This window comes from Apostichopus japonicus, chromosome 12 (genome assembly GCF_037975245.1).
Source record: "Apostichopus japonicus isolate 1M-3 chromosome 12, ASM3797524v1, whole genome shotgun sequence".
Taxonomy (NCBI): domain Eukaryota; kingdom Metazoa; phylum Echinodermata; class Holothuroidea; order Aspidochirotida; family Stichopodidae; genus Apostichopus; species Apostichopus japonicus.
In genome coordinates, this window is record NC_092572.1 from 32068256 (window position 1) to 32088457 (window position 20202).

Below are 20202 nucleotides of genomic sequence, written 5' to 3' on the forward strand. Positions count from 1 at the left end.
TGATAAAAACCAATTATAGTTGAAGCAAATGATATTAGTGACCAGATAAAATTAGATAATCACAGATATAGGAATACAAATTCTGGTGTTCGATGGAGATAAATTTTAATATATTAAGATTTTACTACTAAAACTAGCAGACAATCACTTAACAAATACAATGTTAAATTATAAGGTAGAGAGTAGTCAGCTGTATTGACTTACAGTTACTTGCACCTTTCCTGGTTGAATTTCGCCAAGCTCGACTGATAACTCCTCTCATTGAATCCCTAAACAAAAGGAAAAGTATAAGTAATGCATATGTATAAGATAATACAGAAACAAAGACAATACAGTATAGTTAAATGTTGTAAATATTCATCATATGCATCCATGTTAAAAGTGTTATTTCAGATAAATCGATTCATGTCACATTAAACTTTGCATGTTTTCAAATATCTTGAAAATTGTTGTCCTGTTTATTATTATTAATTCTGTTTTTATTTTAGGACATTTAACGAGTTCGTCCTGCGAATATTTTAGTACTGAACATGATATACACATGAAGGCTAAAGCCATGAAACCAAGGTCACTAATGCTGTGGTCGCTTTGATTTCAGGCTTGAAAGGACTGATTTGTGAAGGTTGGATTCTATAGAAAATTTCTACTGTTTGCTTGAAATATTAAAAATAAGTATATAAGTAACAAAATTGAATAGTTTACGTCAACAATTATTGACTCGTAACTCAAGGATCTCATCCTCTCCCAATCTATAACAGTGATTTCTGTGTTAAACAGTATTACTGTACAAAAATCAGTTAACTTATTTCCACACCTATCCTCTTCCCTGCCGGTAACCATCAAATGACATATTCAGGGGATTTCCCCTTGATACCACGATGACTCAATCAATGCAACCCAATGTACTATCACACATTGGTGAGATGCAGGGAAATGTTCCGTCCTGTTTATAAGCTGATCCTGTCAAGCTGAGTAACCATTTTCAATTGAGCTACAGAGTTTATCATTCTCATCATTATGAAAGTTCGACAATTCCTTCAAACATTAATTTAATCGTTACAGAAACATATCCAGGTCACTCATATCTCATTATGCGCTTTTGCAAAGAATTCAAAATGTAGGAGGCAAATCAAACTGGACATTGACTCACGTGATTATGCATTACAAGATCAATAGTTGGTGAAGGGAGCAGCATTCTTAGGGTGTTAAAATGACCAGTGTACTCCATTCTGAAGGTAAACTGAGTTTGATCCATAAATGTGGTTATATATTCCCAGCTGGACCCATCCCTCACCCTTCTTCCTCTAGAACTTTGAAACAAACTTGATTAAACTTAGTTTAAAGGTTAAGTACAATGTTGGGTAAGCCGTGTCATTATCTGACATTTATACTGTTGTTCCTTTAATAAGGAAATTTCATGACGTCACAATTCGTGACATATAACGGGATCGTTATTTTAGTTGGTTCTCTTGACCATTCAAGATCGTGTTCTGCTCTTATGTTTTGTTATGGCGGAACTTGTGTTATTTGTTAGCAACATTTGTTTTCAGTGGAGGAATATTAACAGTTTAGGCGTTAATTTTATATGCACATTATAGTGCGCAAGACAGAGTCTTGTTTGCTAGTGTTACCTTGTTCACGAAAACTATACAATTTAATTAACGATAAATCATTCAGTTTTTAGGTCTATGGTGATTTATAAACTAGTCCCAATAACACAGGTTAGAAATGAACAGGGGGACGGGGTGGGGGGGGGCAGGTGGACTCAGACCAATGTTCAGTGGGTCTGAAGCGTTGCCCTGTTAATGTTCCAACGGTCAAGTGCCCGCTTAATACCCATGGTCAGTGGTCTAGTTGGACCCGGAGGCATAGTGCCTACGAAGTCTAAACAACTCCTGATATCATGTTTTTTTAAAGTATTTTGAATGGCGTCCCGGGACCCCAATGCGAAAATATACACAACTATGGTTGAAAATCACTGTTCCTCTCAAAATTATTCGCGATCATAATACACTGCCATCCCATTCCCACAGCATCCGGGCATCTGTGGTTACCATAGTACCAATGTCTGGGAACCTGTTAGTTTGCAGCTACAAGGCATATAGTAACATCCAAAATAAGATTGTGAGCCAGATTACTTTTCTAAAAGTTTCTTTCTAGATTGTTAGTTTCTCTGTACAGTATCAGTATAGCGATTCTAAATTAAAAAACGAAGGCAATACGGACGTTCAAAGGGAAATATTGCAGCTGTATATGAAAATATTGTTACATTTGTTAGCGGTTTAAAGACGTTTAATATGCGTCCATGGTAATGGTGGTGGAGGGAGGGGGGGATGATATACATCTTCATCGAAGTTTGGATAACAAATTTTAGATTTAAATACTTTAGTCGGATGAATCCTTCCTCCCTCGGCCTTCAAACAATTGAACTACAAGCCGCTATTTTTCTGCCTTTCAACAGAAATACTTCATCACGTCAACTCATCCATCTTCTGCATGGTGACTATACAACCAAATATTCGTTATTACCACTACGCCCAAACAATCCTAGCTGTACGTGTAAGCTAACTAAACATTAATAGGGCCTCAGTCATTTAGATCATACATGCTATGAAAACAGCTCTTGTGTTAATTCTAGAAATGGAAGACATAGTTCGATGCAAAAAAATATAAGAACATTGTTTGTTAGCTGGACTAGTCAGGTGTCTTTACATATAATGAAACAAATTTAAATAAAAAGAAAGAAACAATAACCTTCTGATTTGGTGCTTGCGGAAGGAAGATTATTTAGGCCGCATCTAAACTTGTCAGTTAGAACAGTGCTATCATCATTACGAGATATAAACTTGTAGCTGGCCTACCTAAATTCCCTGTTCCAGTTCGATACACGACAATTATAAATCTTTTCCCCCTGATGAGACACAAAGTATAATACTCTTTTGTCTTATTTCTTTGTTTCACATTACCGTAATTAATACCTCTTTGTCTGTTATTAACATTATCGTTACTAATTAACAGGAACATGAATCTATGTCTCTCTTACCTTTTCTCCTGGTAGATTGCCCCTATTGTCACAGGCCTGAAAGGAAGAAAAATATAATATTCATGAGATTTTGAAAATGAATTTCAGGAATATATAATATGGCGAAGCAAAAAATGTATAAGATAGAATGATATATCTTCACAGATATCGCAATAAACTATTCCTGGCAGGTAAACCATACCTGTATTGAACACACTAAAGTCAATGTAGGAGCCAGACTCGTCACTGTAAGATGCACGGACTAAATAACAAGAATATAAACATTAGTTTTATAGGGAAGACATACTTAGTTTTAAACCCGTCATCAAACACTGAGTGACGTCATCAAACACCGAGTGACGTCATCAAACACTGAGTGACGTCATCAAACACTGAGTGACGTCATAATGATGAACTTCTCACTGAGATGAGCAGATGGATACAATGGACGACAGAGAAGATGACGAGAGTAGGGAAAGAGGGCAGTATTCAAAGATAGAAACTCAGAACATCGTTGTTGGATCGACGTAATGCCCAAAATAAAGCAAAATATTGTTATGCCCACAAAGCAGCATATTGGTTACCCCCCCCCCCCCACCCGTCTTAGATGGAATATTTCTATCGTGTTATTGATCGTGTAGAGATATCCATGAAAGTTTTGGAAATGCAGTTGTATGATGAACTCATGAAATAAGAGACACAAAGGGGAGAATTAAATATAGTCTGGTAGAGATCTGTTAACAATGAAAAAATAATGAAATGTAATAAACCCTGCACAGATGTTTTTCTCTCTAAAGTTAACCCGGTGTGTGTTTGTTTTTTGAAAGTTTTTACATGTGCAAATAATCAGTTTCGCAATAGTTGACTCTCTCTGTCCAACTTAGGCTGGGGAAATTTAGACCAGGAGGCGACGGCCTGTAAGTTATGAATGACTATAGTCTGTGTATTTAACCGATACGCCCTGTGTGTCTATTAGACTAGTGTAGGGAGAAACCCGCATGAGCTCGTCATTGCTTTGTCTCTATGTATTAGCTGGACTCAGACCTGGTTTGGGTTGCTCATATCTCTCTAGAACTCTGTTCAGACTCGAGACTACCATATACTCGAACCAAGTGGTTGTCGGACTCGGCTTGGAATCAGGAATAATTTGACTCAGCTACATCAGAGCGTTTATTATACTGTAACATACAAACGTATTGAATTGTTCTGGTGGAAAGAGTACTAAAAACAATAGGAACCATGTGAGGGTAGAAGGCCAGGATGTTGCATTTTCCTACTGTCAGCGCTTGAATATAATTATTAATTGTTTAGAACTCAACCATATTACCAGTTACTTTGAACACCCCACCTCTTCTCCCAATCTGGCCCAGGCTCCTTCAATAACCTATTTTATACACACATTATTAGTTATTCAAAAGACGAAAGAAATAATGCAAATATTTTTAACCATTATTAATTCAGATTCACCCGCGTTGCCATTTTTGTATCATAATGCTGCTGCTTATTCATAGTACTGTACATACAGAGGGTGGTACAAAACGACGTTTCTTGAAAATGAAATAAAAACCTTAAATTTAACACCTTAAAGTTGACCTATAATGTAGTCATCTCAACTTTAATTTTCCAAATAAGTAAAAAACTAGTTGATGAAATCTACCTTAAAAATACACTTGTTTCTTTGTTTCAAGTTAAAAACATATCTGCCGTTTCATATGCTGTACACACACATTCATATCAGTCACTTATATATACATTAAACTAAAAAATAATGAAATATAATCAATATGGATCCCTCATTACAACTGAAACTATGAGAACCGGTTAAATTTACTGACTGTATTTGTATTACTGCGTACAGTGACGTCACAACGTAAAGATCCTAGAGATGAAAAGTATGCATCGATATTTTCACCAATAAATCTTTTTTTGACTGAGACGGTGTGAAAGAGAGACATTGCAAGCCCGATTGATTCATTTTGTTTTAATAAGGATTTATCTGTCTGAATATTCTCTACTTTAAAATTGAGAATTGTAAAATTGATTCACAAGGCAATTACTTCTATAAGGAGAGCACATAGGGGTCTACATGCGGAGAAAGTGTACCATACCTCATGTTATTTGTACCATACCTCATGTTAATTGTACCGTACCTCATGTTATTTGTACCATATCTCATTTTATTTGTACCGTACCTCATGTTATTTGTACCATACCTCATGTTATTTGTACCATACCTCATATTATTTGTAACATACCTCATGTTATTTGTACCATACCTCATATTATTTGTAACATACCTCATGTTATTTGTACCATACCTCATATTATTTGTAACATACCTCATGTTATTTGTACCGTACCTCATGTTATGTGTAACATACCTCATGCTATTTGTACCATACCTCATGTTATTTGTACCGTACCTCATGTTATTTGTACCATACCTCGTGTTATTTGTACCATACCTCATGTTATTTGTACCGTACCTTATGTAATTTGTAACATACCTCATGTTATTTGTACCATACCTCATGTTATTTGCACTATACCTAGTCACAAGGGTTACTTGTATTGTACGATACAAATATCCTGGACAAATAACTCCTCGTCGTTGACAAATGTACGTTTTTTTAAATAATTATCGTTACTTCAGTATAGAAACCTAGCCACTCCCCCCCCCCCACCCCTCCATTAGAATATTTAAGGAAGTTGTTTGCATGTTTGATATGTTCATTTATTAATAACAAATCAAACCAGAGAAAGATTACGATAATTAGGCAATACATGGCATTTTATGACAGATTGTGTTTAATTGGGTTCAAATTTACTGTATTAGAATAATGTCCTACAGTGCCCCGTGTGATTGCATTAATTACCACTTCATTAATGCGCACATATCTGTCTAAACATTTACGATTATATAAGAGAGATTGAAAAAATAAAAGCTTAGGATCATGATAAAATAGTGATGAAACTTCGTAATATTCTCGAAGGGATTTTCTAACGAATATTATGAGATTGACAGGTAGTAGACACTTGACAACATGTAACACTGCGCCCATTTCAAGAGTGTCGGCAAAATGAAGATCATATCTTAGATTAACGCTCTGTCCTTCTGTGACTTATATTACATACTAATGTATCATAGCTCTCTATTCTGTCAGTTTGAAACAAATGCATTAAAAAAAATCAACTGAATATTTATGGCAATATCTTAAAGTTAGAATATCAACTAGTTGAGTCTCTATAGCTATTCATACTGTAGCACTTTCATACATGTAAACAAACATGTCTTTGTCCGTAGCGACTGCAATGGAATACCTATAACAATATACTATATGACTATGTGCTATGTCTGTTATACCAGACCATCTGTAAATCAGCTTAGTCTGTATTTCAGACAAATCCCTCTTATGACATCGTCAAAAGTGATATGTCAGTGATAGCATTACTTATACCATTTTGATCTCGAGGGAAAATTGGATCATCGTTAACGGTGTATCAGAAAGATAAAATCAGATCATAAAATTCTCAAAATTATTATCTGTAATATTTACAGATCTTCCGTTAACTAATTCTTCCTTTAAGCGTCTTGATTGGACAATTCCTATTGTATTGAGTATACATGATTTATTCATATGGAACACGCACTGCATCCAGCACTTAATGGTATTTTAGTTAAAGCCAATAGAAATTAGTACAATCCTAATATCTTGCCAATGAATGGAATAAAGCCATTCCGAATTATTTGCTTTGCTTTTCTGTTAAGTTTATTCAATCAGAATCACTTTTTTTCAGAAACACAAGTTTTCAAGTATTATTAACCTTTTACTTTCTTATCTTTACGTTTATATTAATGTACATATTTTTGTATTTCTTAGTCTTTGGTTCCCTTGTTTAAATATTTTATATTTGTACTGGTGATAACGGAAATGAAATGAACAATATATTCGGCTTTTCTAATAGATTCTGTGGTTAGATATTTTTTTACGGAAGCTCTAAATGTACATGTTATTTATACAACGATATAGCAATATTATACTAAGAATTAATAAACACTAGGCGATTAGGATTAAAGCAACTTCAGCCCAAAGTCTTACATGTATAAGAAGGTGAAGCTACTTATGAAATATGTACAGGTAATAGGTTTGATTTAAGTTCCGATGCTGGTTTCCCATGAGTTCAATCATCTCTCCAATTTATAATTATTCATGAAACAGATGAAAGCTTTTGAGCGCTATTTAATGACGATTAAGTTGATACTGTAAACGAAACCAGCTACATTAATGCTACATTCGTTAAGTAAGTCTTGTCATCCAACCATTGCTGTACACGGATCATCCAGCTTCTCCAAAGGAGAATCTACTGCACATTTAAGATCTTTTAACAAAAAGCAGAAGCAATATACGGCACGGGCTTAGTATATATATATCCGTGACACAGTATCTTGAAGAATAAAAAAAAAACGGATTCATGTGCATTATCTTCCGTTAAAAGAATGAGAAGGACTTGAAAACGTTATGTTACTTCGGTCCACCAGGGAAGATTAAAGTAAGTTTTGTAACAACAAATATCTATGGCACTAAATATTTGGGACACAAAATTATCTAAATCTGGTTAAAAGACAAATAATTCTCTGATTAGGAGCAGTCACGTGATTTTTCTAGATATCTTAGTTGCAGGGTATCCAATAATTCTGCAAGTATTGCACGGTTTGGTCAAAGTTACAACCAATGACGTACTAGGCAGCTTTATTTAATGGAAGATCAACTTCTCCTAACACCAGAGAAAACGAACAATTGAACATAACCAGTGTAAACCGGGGAGCTATACAAATACAAATATGCAAGAGCAGCCACAGTAAGCTACAGGGTCGGCTAAATGGGCTGTTTATACGACAACTGTATGTATGTGCTATGGTCAGGGACGTAGTTAAGGTCTGGTGATTGGAGGGGTGTAGTGGCTGAAATTCAAGCTGGATGCATGGGTTTTTAAGCCAGAAAATTCCGACTGCTGCCTTGCAAACCCACACCCACCCCCGGCTTATCGTTAACGATACGGTCAGTGTCAGTCAGACACCCCATCTTTCGCGACTGCACTTTTGTTCCGAACTTTTTTCGACACTTTTAAGAAGCATTTGAAAAGTTATATTTTTAGGCCTGAGTATGGGCATTAATCTTATTCATTGTTTTATTCACATTACTGTGCCCAGTTTTTTGTATACTTTAATATTTTATGTTCTTTATTGTGGTTTATAACCCTGTCTTATTTCATTTTTTACTTTCATTGCTGTTGTTATTACTCTTTTTTCATACATTTGGTAATTTTACATTCCAGGTATTGGTTATTTTGTACAGTGCTCTTGTGTATGTTTTATTTCATGATAACAGCACTGTAACATAAGGTATTTATATTTTTTTCGTATTATGATTATACATTTGTACCACTGGCCCTCACTTCACAAACTTATTAATCACTCTGGTTAAGCAAGTAAGCAACTGAAGCAACATAAGTTATCTGCTTGAAGGCTACATAGAATACTAACTACAAAAGCTATTTTCATGTAACAAAGGGGAAAACTGTTTTTTTTTCAACAAATTATATTCGACAAAATAGTGAATTACCAAAAAATAATGTGCTTTTTCCTAGCTCGCTTAATATATTTTTTTGAGAGGGAGGAGGAGGGGTGGGTCGGCCGAGCTGTTTATCACTAATATGAACAATCTGTCTACCATCTTCGTCAAGGACCAATAGAGCGCTTAGAAATAAGTATAAAAACATACTGTAAAAACATACAGTTTTCAGTGGTTGTGGTTCTCACGTAGGCCTATATATATAAATTCGATATGGACAATTTCGGAGGCGATATACGCCAACCTGTATTAACTAATAACCTGATAGTTAACTCTGCTCTAAGATGAATAGACAAAGTTCGCAGATAAAACAATTACAACCGTGACTAAAACTAGTACTATTTTCGTGGCAGCCATACGCATATAGAATAGCTGTAAACGGCGCCAATATTCAATTTTTGTTAGTCTGACTCTCCCAATGGGAAACCGTAGCCGGGAAATATCCCTAGGACGGGGAGGATGCAGTTAAGGAACATACTATGTATCGCCCACATGTTAAATATACCAAATTATTTACCCAATAATTTTTAAAGATAGTGCAACCTTGAAAAATGAAGGAAATCATCAAGAAGTTAAATTTTAGGCCAATTCCCGAATACCTTTTGTCACTGCCCATTGATGTAAATCTCATGCTTTTCTAAAATAAAAAAAATTAATGGTCATTACTTCTGAGGAAGATGGTTGTCTACTCCTATACAATATTATGTGGCCCGATTCCGCGAACAAAAATAACCACTGAGCTATTTCTATAAAATATTTTCTAGTCTAAATTCGGCCAAAATAGTCTTACACCTTTCGTCTACATTAATTGTATACCATGGAGACAATATATATACTGAACTTACTTGAAGCTATCGAACTTTTCATATTTAGCAGTGTAATAATTATTTATAGGAAGCGTGTATCACGTACGATTGCTAGCTTAGCTTCATAACATGCTGTTCGTGACGAATCATCGTTGTCGTTGTGCATACGATTCGTGACTCTCCATCGAGTGAGGTTAGGTAGACTATATGCATTTTATTACGCAGTGGCCAACTGTAGGCTGGTAATAGGCTATAGGCTACATTTAGCTAATTGCATCTGCCAAACTAAGTAGCTGAATCAGTAGGCCCTACTGTTGCTACGATTAAACTCGAGTTAACGGAGCTGACGAGTATTCAAGATCAAAAGAGCACTGACAAAATACCATGCAAAAACTCAACAGTTTCTTAACATTTTTTTCGACACTGAAATGGGGGGGGGGGGCAGTTGCTTCCACTGCTCCCCACGGATATGTCCCTGATATATACTGAATTTACTTGCAGCAAGCGAACAGGGTCAACCCACCCAATAGCAACATTAGTACATAAATAAACCGAATTGAAGCTGGCGAAGTTTTTTTTAGAGTATTCAAAATCATACGAAGTTTCGTATTGTGGAGTATAAGGATCGCGAGATCCAATTTCTCAAAGTGGCAAAGAAATTGTAGTAAATATGACAGATTTAAGGTAAATTTTGACAGAAATTTTTCAATTTTTAGGTCATTCACAATCACAGGAATAAATGAATATAGGCCAAGGTAAATTCAGAGTGCGACAGTCGAAAATTCCGACTGTCGCACTCCAATTTTTCATCGTCAGTTTTACCAAGTTGGCGAGGGAGGTGAGACACTCCACACCCCCATCTAGCGACGTCCCTGGCTATGATGAGCATTTGCCTCGAAATTAAATGAACATAAACAAGAAAGGTGCAACATGATTGACAACATTCTACGGTCTCATATTTAATGTACATCGAGACGGCGAAGTAAAAGCGGGATATTTTCAGTACATTCCTTAAAGCAGTTTAGGTGAACAAATTATTTGATTAAGATATTTGTTAATGTCATTCATTTCTACTACAGTATAGTTTTGTTTCAGAAGAATATAACCAATGTTTCACGAGTATGTAGTGGTATGTTGAGAACGTTTAGCAACGACGGTTGTGTCAATTATATTGTTTCAATATCATACAAGCTACTGGTGTTCTACTAAATATTGAAATGATATTCTCGGTTGTTAATTATCATACCGATGCTCGTAAATTACTTACAGAATTTTCTCTCAAAAATTATATTTTAAAGATATGTATTTCTGTTCACTTCCAGATTTTTAAAAGTTTGTTTCTACGTTTGGCATAAACGTGATACAAAAGTTAATGTGAGTTGTTCCTCTATTATTTGGCGCCCTCAACTCTCCACCCAATCCTAGACACTAATGATCAGGAATGCATGAGGCTGGAATGTCCAAGTGTCGCAACAGCATATTTTTAACACTTTTAAGATAATTATTAAAATACAATTACCGGATGACAAATTAGGAATATTTAAAACAGATTACCAGTTACCGACTATATCGTAGTTGGAGCAACTCCATGCACCCACCCCCCCCCCCTTCGGATCCTGACTGCTTCAAAATCGTATAATGTATGTATTTTTTGTGTCTATTCAAAACACGCTGGAAACAATACGAATATTTGTCTTATATTCATATTTTATCAAATGATTGCATATGTTTTGGTTACCATGGTATCTGCACAACAAAACAACGAAGCGGATTGAAGTATATGCATACTACTACAGAGTTTCTTTCTATTTCCTAATTTACTCTCATTTTACACGAATGCAATAATCACCCCCCCCCCCAAATCCCCTCTAAAAGAAAAAATGAAAAGAAAGAGTATTAGATCGGAGTCCTTGAAATGTCAGTAATTAAAATAGCTCCTCTTCCCTTCATATATACAAATAACCATCAGAAGAATATACCAGAGTTTATTGGTTTCAAATAAAAACCCAGACCCTTCCTTTCATTATATCTAAGCCTGCTTAGACCCACACAGTTATGTCAGTCACATATACACTAATATTGATAAATAATAATTTAAGCAAGTGATCTTTCAAATCCCATAAAGCTTTCTAAGCAACACGTTTAATTTATTAGCAAGGTATAGTGCTATCATGGATATTTCTAGCTTCTGCACTTTGTGTTGTTTTTGCTACAATCTGCTGGTAGCAAACTTAACCGCAAAAGGGGAGATAAGGACCTTGAAAACATGATACTTTATTTTACCAAAATCACGCCAGGAAAGATGAGAGTTGGCTCTCTACATCCCCCCCCCCCCCCACCACATGGAAATAGGAGCGGGAAGATGTCTGAAAGTTCTTTCTTTACATCAAAACTTCTAATATTACTGGCAACACGTAAACTGCACAGATAATGTACCACTATGTTGATTTATTTACATTTATTGGGGACTGAAAACAGAGCTAGGGCAGCATAACGCAAACAAGCTGACCAGACTTGCATTATGAGCAATATCTGAATGAAAGGTGAACAATCTCTTACCTGCCATTGACCGGTTTGTAGATTCAGACGACGAAACGTTCCATTTTTGAGAATATTCCAAACTGATGAAAAACATAAAAGAGAGATATGTAAATGATAAGTGCATACTTAATCTTTATTGGTCTCGAATGAAATCATTAATATATTCACCGAATTTATGTTGGTTCTCGATGATAACTTCATATCAGCGGAGTAATCAATTTGGTTGATTCCTTAATTTTGATCTTATCAGTTTACTACCATTATCATTTCAGTACAGTGTAGCTGATCAGTTTATAATCATGATATCTCAGTAAGATTAGCGATCAGTTTACTATCAATAATCCTTCATGAAACATGTGAAACAACTAAAATAGGAACGAATATTGGACTAAATTAAGAAATCAATTCATGATAGTCGAGTATTCGATGCTCAGATCAAGAATAGTAGTCCATGAGATGATGAACTGATCAGAGAACACCCAACATCAGTGACGTCATCACAGATCAAGAGAGACATAATTAAACACTGCTTAAAAAAATGGAAAAAGAAGAAAACGGGGTTCTGTTTGAAAAGCTAAGTTAAGTTAAGTTATATATTTAAAAAAATAAACAAAATATTTTCATAACCACGTAGCCAGTCTCCATGTAAGAGGACTGCTGGATCTGAGCGCATTCCAGTTCGGTAAAGGAAGGTTATTTGTTTTACAGACAGGGTTCCTTTGTTTAATGTTATTTTAACTCTACTAAGAATAAATCATAGTTGTAGGAACACGGTACAGGTGACAACTGATACCTCGCTTTGCTAAGTAGAGAGTGATGGGGTTGTGGGGAGGGGGTGGGGAGGAGGAATAAGTTATGAGAGTGCCAGAAAATGAAATTATAAATTTAAGTTTAATACACTTAGTTACTCGTCCAAATATCAACGTTTTCGAAAATAAATAATGCACGACTTATGTGACTTTGACAACATCTTCTCTGAATCTCTCGCTAAGCTGTTCCTCACGAGATAATTTAGTAAACACACATCTGTCTACAGTAGTCAAATATTTACTGGTTCGGGCAAATGTGTTGTTTACACTAACTACTTATGTCTTTGAGATTGAGCAATGATGACATCGTCAGCAGTGACGTCACTCCACCATTAACAATGGGAATCTCGATGTGTCCTTTAAACACAGAACAATGAACGAGTGTACAATGTGTACGAGTCTGAGAAATAATGTTGAGGGGGTGGTGATAGAGAGGTTTGTATGTATGTACATTACTCTTAATTAATTTAAATAATGCATTTAGGTATAGAATATTAGTATAAAGATATGTTATTGTACAGGGAAATGAAACATTTGATTGCTCGTGATGATTGTGAAACTATCCCGGTTATCTAGATATTCAGTTTTACAATATGCTAAATCTATGCTTTTTCGCGCACAAAGAAACGTCTCATGTCGGTAATCTGACCTAGTTTCGAATGAGGTGTAACAGAAGTGTTAGACACCGCCATCGATCCCAGAAAATACACACACAGCTTGCTACCGTCGGTAATTAGACACTCGTGTGCAGTCAATTACATACAGCTACGGTCAATACCCACAACACAGTGTACATAGCAGCGTGGACATCTCAGGTCTAGATCAAAGATAACAGTGTATCACGTTTCATTACTGTCTGCATTGGGTAGCGAAAAGAAGAAAACGTCATTTGGAAGCAACGGAAACTTAACTTTTCAGAGCGCGACACGCGGTTTAGGGCGAGTCTTCAATGCCTTTAAGGTAAATTAAATGATGACGTAGGCTTCTCAGTGCAGTCCTAAATGTTAAATGTTATCCACAGTTTTAAAAATTATTATGACTCAACTTTAATATGAATATTTTTAATAGCTGACATAAAATATCTACATTTGTCAATGACAAATTTGTAATTGTTTGATATGTCATTCGACGTCATAGGTATTGTTTTACTTATTATTGTATATTCTGTGGTGCATCTGTATGAGCTGACCTAATAACCTGTGTGTCAGACTAAGTAGTCCAGTTAGTTTACGAGCCTCCAGTTATTAAATGAGAATTTATTGAATTTAACATTGTATACAAATACAACCTGGACTTATAGCAGTGACTTTATCGATCTAATAAAATATATCAAAATTAAACTTCTACTTTTATTTACACAAACAATCGAGCTATTTGTGACATGCGTGAAACTACTTGACAACCTATCTTCTAGTAAATAATCAGAGATAAAATATGCATGAAAAATTAAGTGACGTACTTAGTGAAATATTTTAGGAATCTGATATCAGAAGATAACCCTCTACAAAGTTTTCACAGATCTCTGTTTAAAGTACATTGATAATACTTGGGTAGCACATAGGATGACTCGAAATAATCATACAAAGATTGACATACATCCAAACTGTCCTGAGAATTTGTGTTTTACAAGGTTTGCAGACTTTGACCTCTGCTGATCTCAAATGACAGTTAACCTTGAAATAATTTTTTAAAGAATATCTTCGGTGCTCAGTTTCCCTACTAATTTATTTCGAGCCAGATGTAAGATTTCCCCCAAAGTTCCATTAATTAATCTACAACAGCAGTATTACAAACCAATCTGATAGTTGATGTGGATGTGTCCCTAAATAGGCTACCTCAGTATGAATATATATTGCCTTGGTGGAACAGCTTGTTGTGCGCATGTCTGCTTGAGTACTTACTGCGACGCTTATTATGCGTTTATTTGTTCAGGTATTGGTGACGCAAGACATGAAACAATAAAATGTCACTATATCGATTAATTTGAAATTAATGAAAACCTGCGATATATGTAGCTTAATTAGCATATCAGCACATACTTAATTTGTTGTTGAATAATCATGGTAAGACTTCCAACTAGTATTGTACCTTTGATGTAAGCAGACGTACTTCAGAACATTCATATACAAATCACTGCACCAGTTACTTGATCCTATTTCGCTGGTAATAAATAAACCACAAACATGGATGCCTTAACTTTCCCTAGCATGTTACGTTAATAAAATGCGATATATACAAATGGAATATGCTTAGAATATTTGAAGGTTTTCTTAAATAACTTGTTTAATTCTTCAACACGTGTTATGTATACACTGTCATATACAGTATCTGGAATATTATTATGTTCATTAACTCTTACACACCACATACGGAGTAATTTCCAGTCCTGATTGCCTACATACTTTGTGATATTTTATGATAGCTTGCTCTTAATGCATTATTCGGAAATGTAGGACTATAATAATTTGAATAATTTAGAAGAGAGCATATTCCAGATATGCTCCACATAATGTACATTTATTTTATTTATAACAACCTACTTTCAAAGCGTCCATGTATTAATATTTTATAACCATACTTTTAATGTACTGACGTCATTTCTTTTACCTTTGACATTTCTTGTTTTCAATGATGACGGGATCGATGTGACCGGAATAGTCTCTGGTATAATATATCCTACTGCAAGCATAGGGTAACCAAACCTGTGAAGTGATGATAAGAATCACATCATGGGTAACGATTCTAAGGAGACTGATGTGTTATCCATCTAATATAATGAAGAATTAAAAATGCCTCATATGTTCAAAATAAGATATGAACGATATTGTGGATCAGATTAAGACAGATAAACGAAATTGGAAGTCAAATTTTAGTAAACATAGACACATGGAAACAAACTAACAAATTTAATTTGAAGTGTAACAAAATTGCTGCTTACGAAGCACTGGAATGTAACCAAGGGCGGCGGAACCGGGGGGGGGGCACAGGGGGCACGTGCCCCCCCGCTTTTCCTCAGGTTAAAAATGTGCCCTTTATCTACATACAAATTGAGGGTCTCAAGTTAGCAAGAGGCCAGGGAACCAGAATGAACACTCGGGAAGGGCCGTTTCCGGCCATCTGAGGGGTTTGTAAAACCAAAAATTTTTTTGCACGCTCCGCGCATAGGCGTAGGAGGCGGGGGGCTGAGGGGGGGGCTGCAGCCCCCCCAACAATTTTTTTGGGTGAAAATTCGGGCAGTATGCTGAGAATTTTTCGGGCACCTACTGGAAGAATAATAATATGCAATGTGTTTTTCTGGGGGTTTTTTTGTTGTAAAAATTCGGCAATATGCTGAGAATTATTCGGGCATCTACTGAAAGAAGAATAATTTGCAATGGGTTTTTCAAATATTTTGGTGAAAATTCAGGCAATATGCTGGGATTTTTTTCGGGCACCTACTGAAAGAATAATAATTTGCATTTTTTTTCAATTTTTTTGGTGAAAATTTGGGCAATATGCTGAGAATTTTTCGGGCACCTACCAGTGGCAGAGCGTCCATACAGTCAGAGGGGCGATGACCCCTGACGGACTCAAATGGACTGCTGGCGCCCTTTTCAGCTTTTTACCACTTTTTACTTATTCGCGATTATTGACTTTTTTATTGCGCTCTCAAATACCTATTAACATTTTTCACATTTTGTTGGTGCAATTTTCTGACAAATGGCGATGACACCTATTTATTCTTCATTTATCTGCAAATTAGCAAGGCCCGGAAAGGGTCATTTCCGGCGATCTAGGGAGTATCTTTACTCTCTTACTTTAAATTTCTGTACTCTCCGCGCCAACCTGTGGTGGCGCTCCGCTTAGGTAGTGTCAAAAGCGCCCCTACAGACCATTCTCTCCCCCCCCCTGACCAATACCCCCTAGCTCCGCCACTGGCTACTAGTGAAAGATGAAGAATTTGCAACGTGTTTTTCAATGTTTAAACTTATATTATTATTATTATCATTATTATTGTAACGACTTCCCCAATTATACTAACCAATATAGAAGGGTAATAACACGGAAATAATTTTATGTTATTGGCAGGTGATGTAATAACTGATGGATGCCTATATGATGTGCACATTAACAAGTAGAACGCGCGGAGCGCGCGAAAAAAATTTGGTTATATTTTTCGGGCAAGTCGTTACAGCCCCCCCCCCCCCCCCAAATCAAATGAGGCTCCTACGCCTATGCTTGAGACCCATATTTTAGGGCTAGGTATTAGCAGCATAAGACACTCGGGAAGTTCCGGCCATCTGGGGGTTTGAAAAACCCAAACTTTTCTTGTACGCTCCGCACCAACCGATGGTGGCGCTCCGCTTAGATAGTCTTCACACATTAGTCCCCCCCCCCCCCCCCAATAATTTTCCCGTTCCGCCGCGCCTGGTCTATCATCAGTACTTCATCAGTTCAAACCTTAGATCATATCTCACGTAATCGTTGATTCATTGAGAGCAAACAACATAAAGCGTTAAAAACTTGACTGCGCGATATGTAAATGCTGATTTACCTAGCCCACCCGTCACGAAGTGTACACAACTGAATCTTGCATTCTTATGCCTAGCGGTCAATGCGAAGAACATTCGTCTTTCTTTATGGGTTCTGAAAGCGTAGATTCGAGATATTTAGGCACAATTACTTAACATGTTTTCACTCTATTCGCTGCGAATTGACGTAACAAAAACCCCGGATATGCGACCGATGGAATACAATAACCCACAGATCTCTACTAACTGTATTTTCAGGAACACAACACCTCTCCTTTGGTTTCTTTTCTGTTTTATTTACCTTAACTTTTCTTGTTACTTGACGAACATGTTACCATCACAGTATATATAGTTTTAATCAGCATACCACCATGATTCATGTAAAACATCGCAAATCATGACACAATGAGCTAATTTAAACAAGTTAACAACTGTCTTGTTTTTATTTCAGCAACAAATAATATATGTGCAGGGCGATCATGAACCGTATCATATTTACTTTTGAGGGGGCAGGGATCAGGAGGAAGGGGGGGGGGAAGGATCGACTTCGATATCAAGTAGCTTTGCTGAGACGGATATCAAGGTGTCTTTGGAAGTAGAGCATGCGGTAATTGTATTATAACTGTACATTCAAAGGTACATTGGTAGGTATTCCTGGTTACTTTTATTTGATGGGTCATGTAGTCACCAAGAGCCCGCTTGTTTCCTTATTTATTTTCTTAGTATGGTTGTGAAGAGAAAGTGGGGAGGGGGGTGGGGGTTGACTGTTTTTTATACCTTCTTGTTCTATCATTCTTACGTCAATAGGTGAACCAGGCTAATCTAGGTTCTGATTTGATACTGACTTGATATAGACTTCTGACCTAAACTTACACTGGCCATATGTACGACCTAGATACAACCCTGGCAGTTGTATTAGTGTTTATACCGATAGTTAACTTGTTTGGTTCATTCATTGTGTACCGGGGATAGAAATCTGTTCTTCATTTTGTTAGCGAGTGTTATTCCTATAATGTAAACCAATTGGAAGAAAGTCTGAAGGTTATGATCAAAGCCTTCTAGGCCTTTCTATTTCCGCTAAAACAGTTAAGTTGCAATTTTGAAATCGATTTCTATTTTTCGTTATCTATTATTCATTTTAATCTTCGAGGGAAAAATGTCATCCACTTTCACCTGTTCTGTGCAGCTTAAAACAACTAGTGCAGTATAAAAATTGATATTTAAAGGGATATAAGATCTCATAAAACGAATCTTAAAGTATCTCATATGCTTTGCTTTCTTGTTCGTGTTGTTGTTTGCTTGTTAATGGTTTATGGCTCAGAAATGTTTCGAAATATATTAACTTAGTAGATTTCTTGGTTATTATGACTATATTTCAGATTTGGCAAGGCGGCATGAATCTTCGAATTACTTATTCCTTGTTAAACACGAACAATATCTCATCTCGCATATTCAGTACGATTTAACCAAACTATTATTGGTTGTAATGGCAAGCACTATCAATGAATATTTGATTATAAAGATGCCAATTTAAACACCTGCAGGGTGCTTACACTTTTCATCATAAGTGTCGAAGACGTTTAATAGTCACTTGATATTATTTGATAAGAACAAAACAGTAGACAGGGCTGGCTAACTTTAAAAACTTTTAAAATCGATTATATACGACGGGGAGGAGAGGGGTGGCAAAGGGAGAGTGGTGGCGGGTCCAGGTAAGGCGTGTGAAGGGGAGTGGGGCAGTCTAAACTTACTGAAGAGCACATTGGGATTGGGGTAAGGTATTTATTCTAAATTTGCTTATTTTCTTTCGAGATTTGGGGGAGGCGCGGTGGGGGAAGGGGGAGGGGGGGGGAGCGGGTGCCGCTTTGTTATTTTAGTAACACGTCAGCTGTAAGTTGAAGATGTCACTGACTATTTTGTGAATGGTAAGGACGGAAAGGAGCATTTTTTACGAGGTTTGATCTGTGGGACCAATGAAGGCTAGATGAGGAGATAGGTTGGGTTAGGTGGGGAGGGGGTGGTCTTGGAAGATTAATTTACACTAAATTGTAAAGGACCAAGCAGTGACGTCATGATCGAATCGACTATGAAGTAACAATAATACGAGGAATATTAAAATAGTAAACAGTGTTTGTTTAAAGTTATGAATTATACAAAGCTGAAGCTTTCGGTTAAATTTTTAATTATTGTTAAAAATTATGTTAAAATATAAGCATAAATATTAGTTTAGCCTATTTTGTATAATATCGTATTTAAAACTATAAAGAAGAATTTGATCTAGTTTTAAATGGATTAAATTTGAACCTCTGAAAATACAGATTTGCCTTGAATGATATTTACGGCAATAATCTTATTTTGTTTTAACTTGATAGGTAACTCAATTGCAATTATTTATATCCTTTTTGTTAACTTTTATATTCTTTTAATTTGTTAACCTATATTGAGTAGCTATTTTTTGAAATTTCGACAACTAAAACTGTTTTGTAATTGGTTGCTTGTTTGGTATCATTCTAGAGTATCATAATCTGATCACACTTTTGGGGAGTTTATTACAACAAAGTTATTAGTTTTTGCTATTTTTATTGCCATCATTTTACTACTTTGATATTAATAACGATTTTCAATCTCTTGCGTTGAGAAATTCTAAAATTAATTGTTCATAATTGAAAATCAAATATTTTGGAGGTTTCAGTCAGAAATAACAGTTATTCCTTATAAAACAGTACATTAGAATAATTATTGTACTCGCTAGAATTATTAACATCCAACTGCTTTGTGTATATATCTCTTATTTTATCATAATAAAGGTTTCTGTCATTCTAAAACCTAATTCTTAGTTAAATTTTACCATTAAACTAAACAAAGCACATTTTTAACAAC

At 35.8% G+C, this 20202-nt stretch overlaps 2 protein-coding genes across 18 annotated transcripts in view; both read right to left on the minus strand.

Moving 5' to 3' along the window:
* Positions 1-20202, minus strand: part of LOC139977751 (uncharacterized) — a 177053-nt gene that overhangs the window by 116471 nt on the left and 40380 nt on the right. For 15 of the 17 annotated variants that reach the window (XM_071987358.1, XM_071987357.1, XM_071987356.1 and 12 more), the window contains exons 7-10: positions 15419-15513; positions 12021-12082; positions 3044-3079; positions 205-269 (exon numbers count right to left, since the gene is read on the minus strand). In XM_071987358.1, coding sequence (XP_071843459.1) covers positions 207-269; positions 3044-3079; positions 12021-12082; positions 15419-15513 — 256 coding nt within the window. In that variant the 3' untranslated portion in view covers positions 205-206. Of the gene's footprint in view, positions 1-204; positions 270-3043; positions 3080-12020; positions 12083-15418; positions 15514-20202 lie in introns of those variants that run through there. The other 2 variants (XM_071987359.1, XM_071987360.1) reach the window with 2 other exon arrangements.
* The window catches only part of LOC139977745 (NLR family CARD domain-containing protein 4-like), a 346755-nt gene that overhangs the window by 111394 nt on the left and 215159 nt on the right, over positions 1-20202 (minus strand). The window lies entirely within an intron of this gene.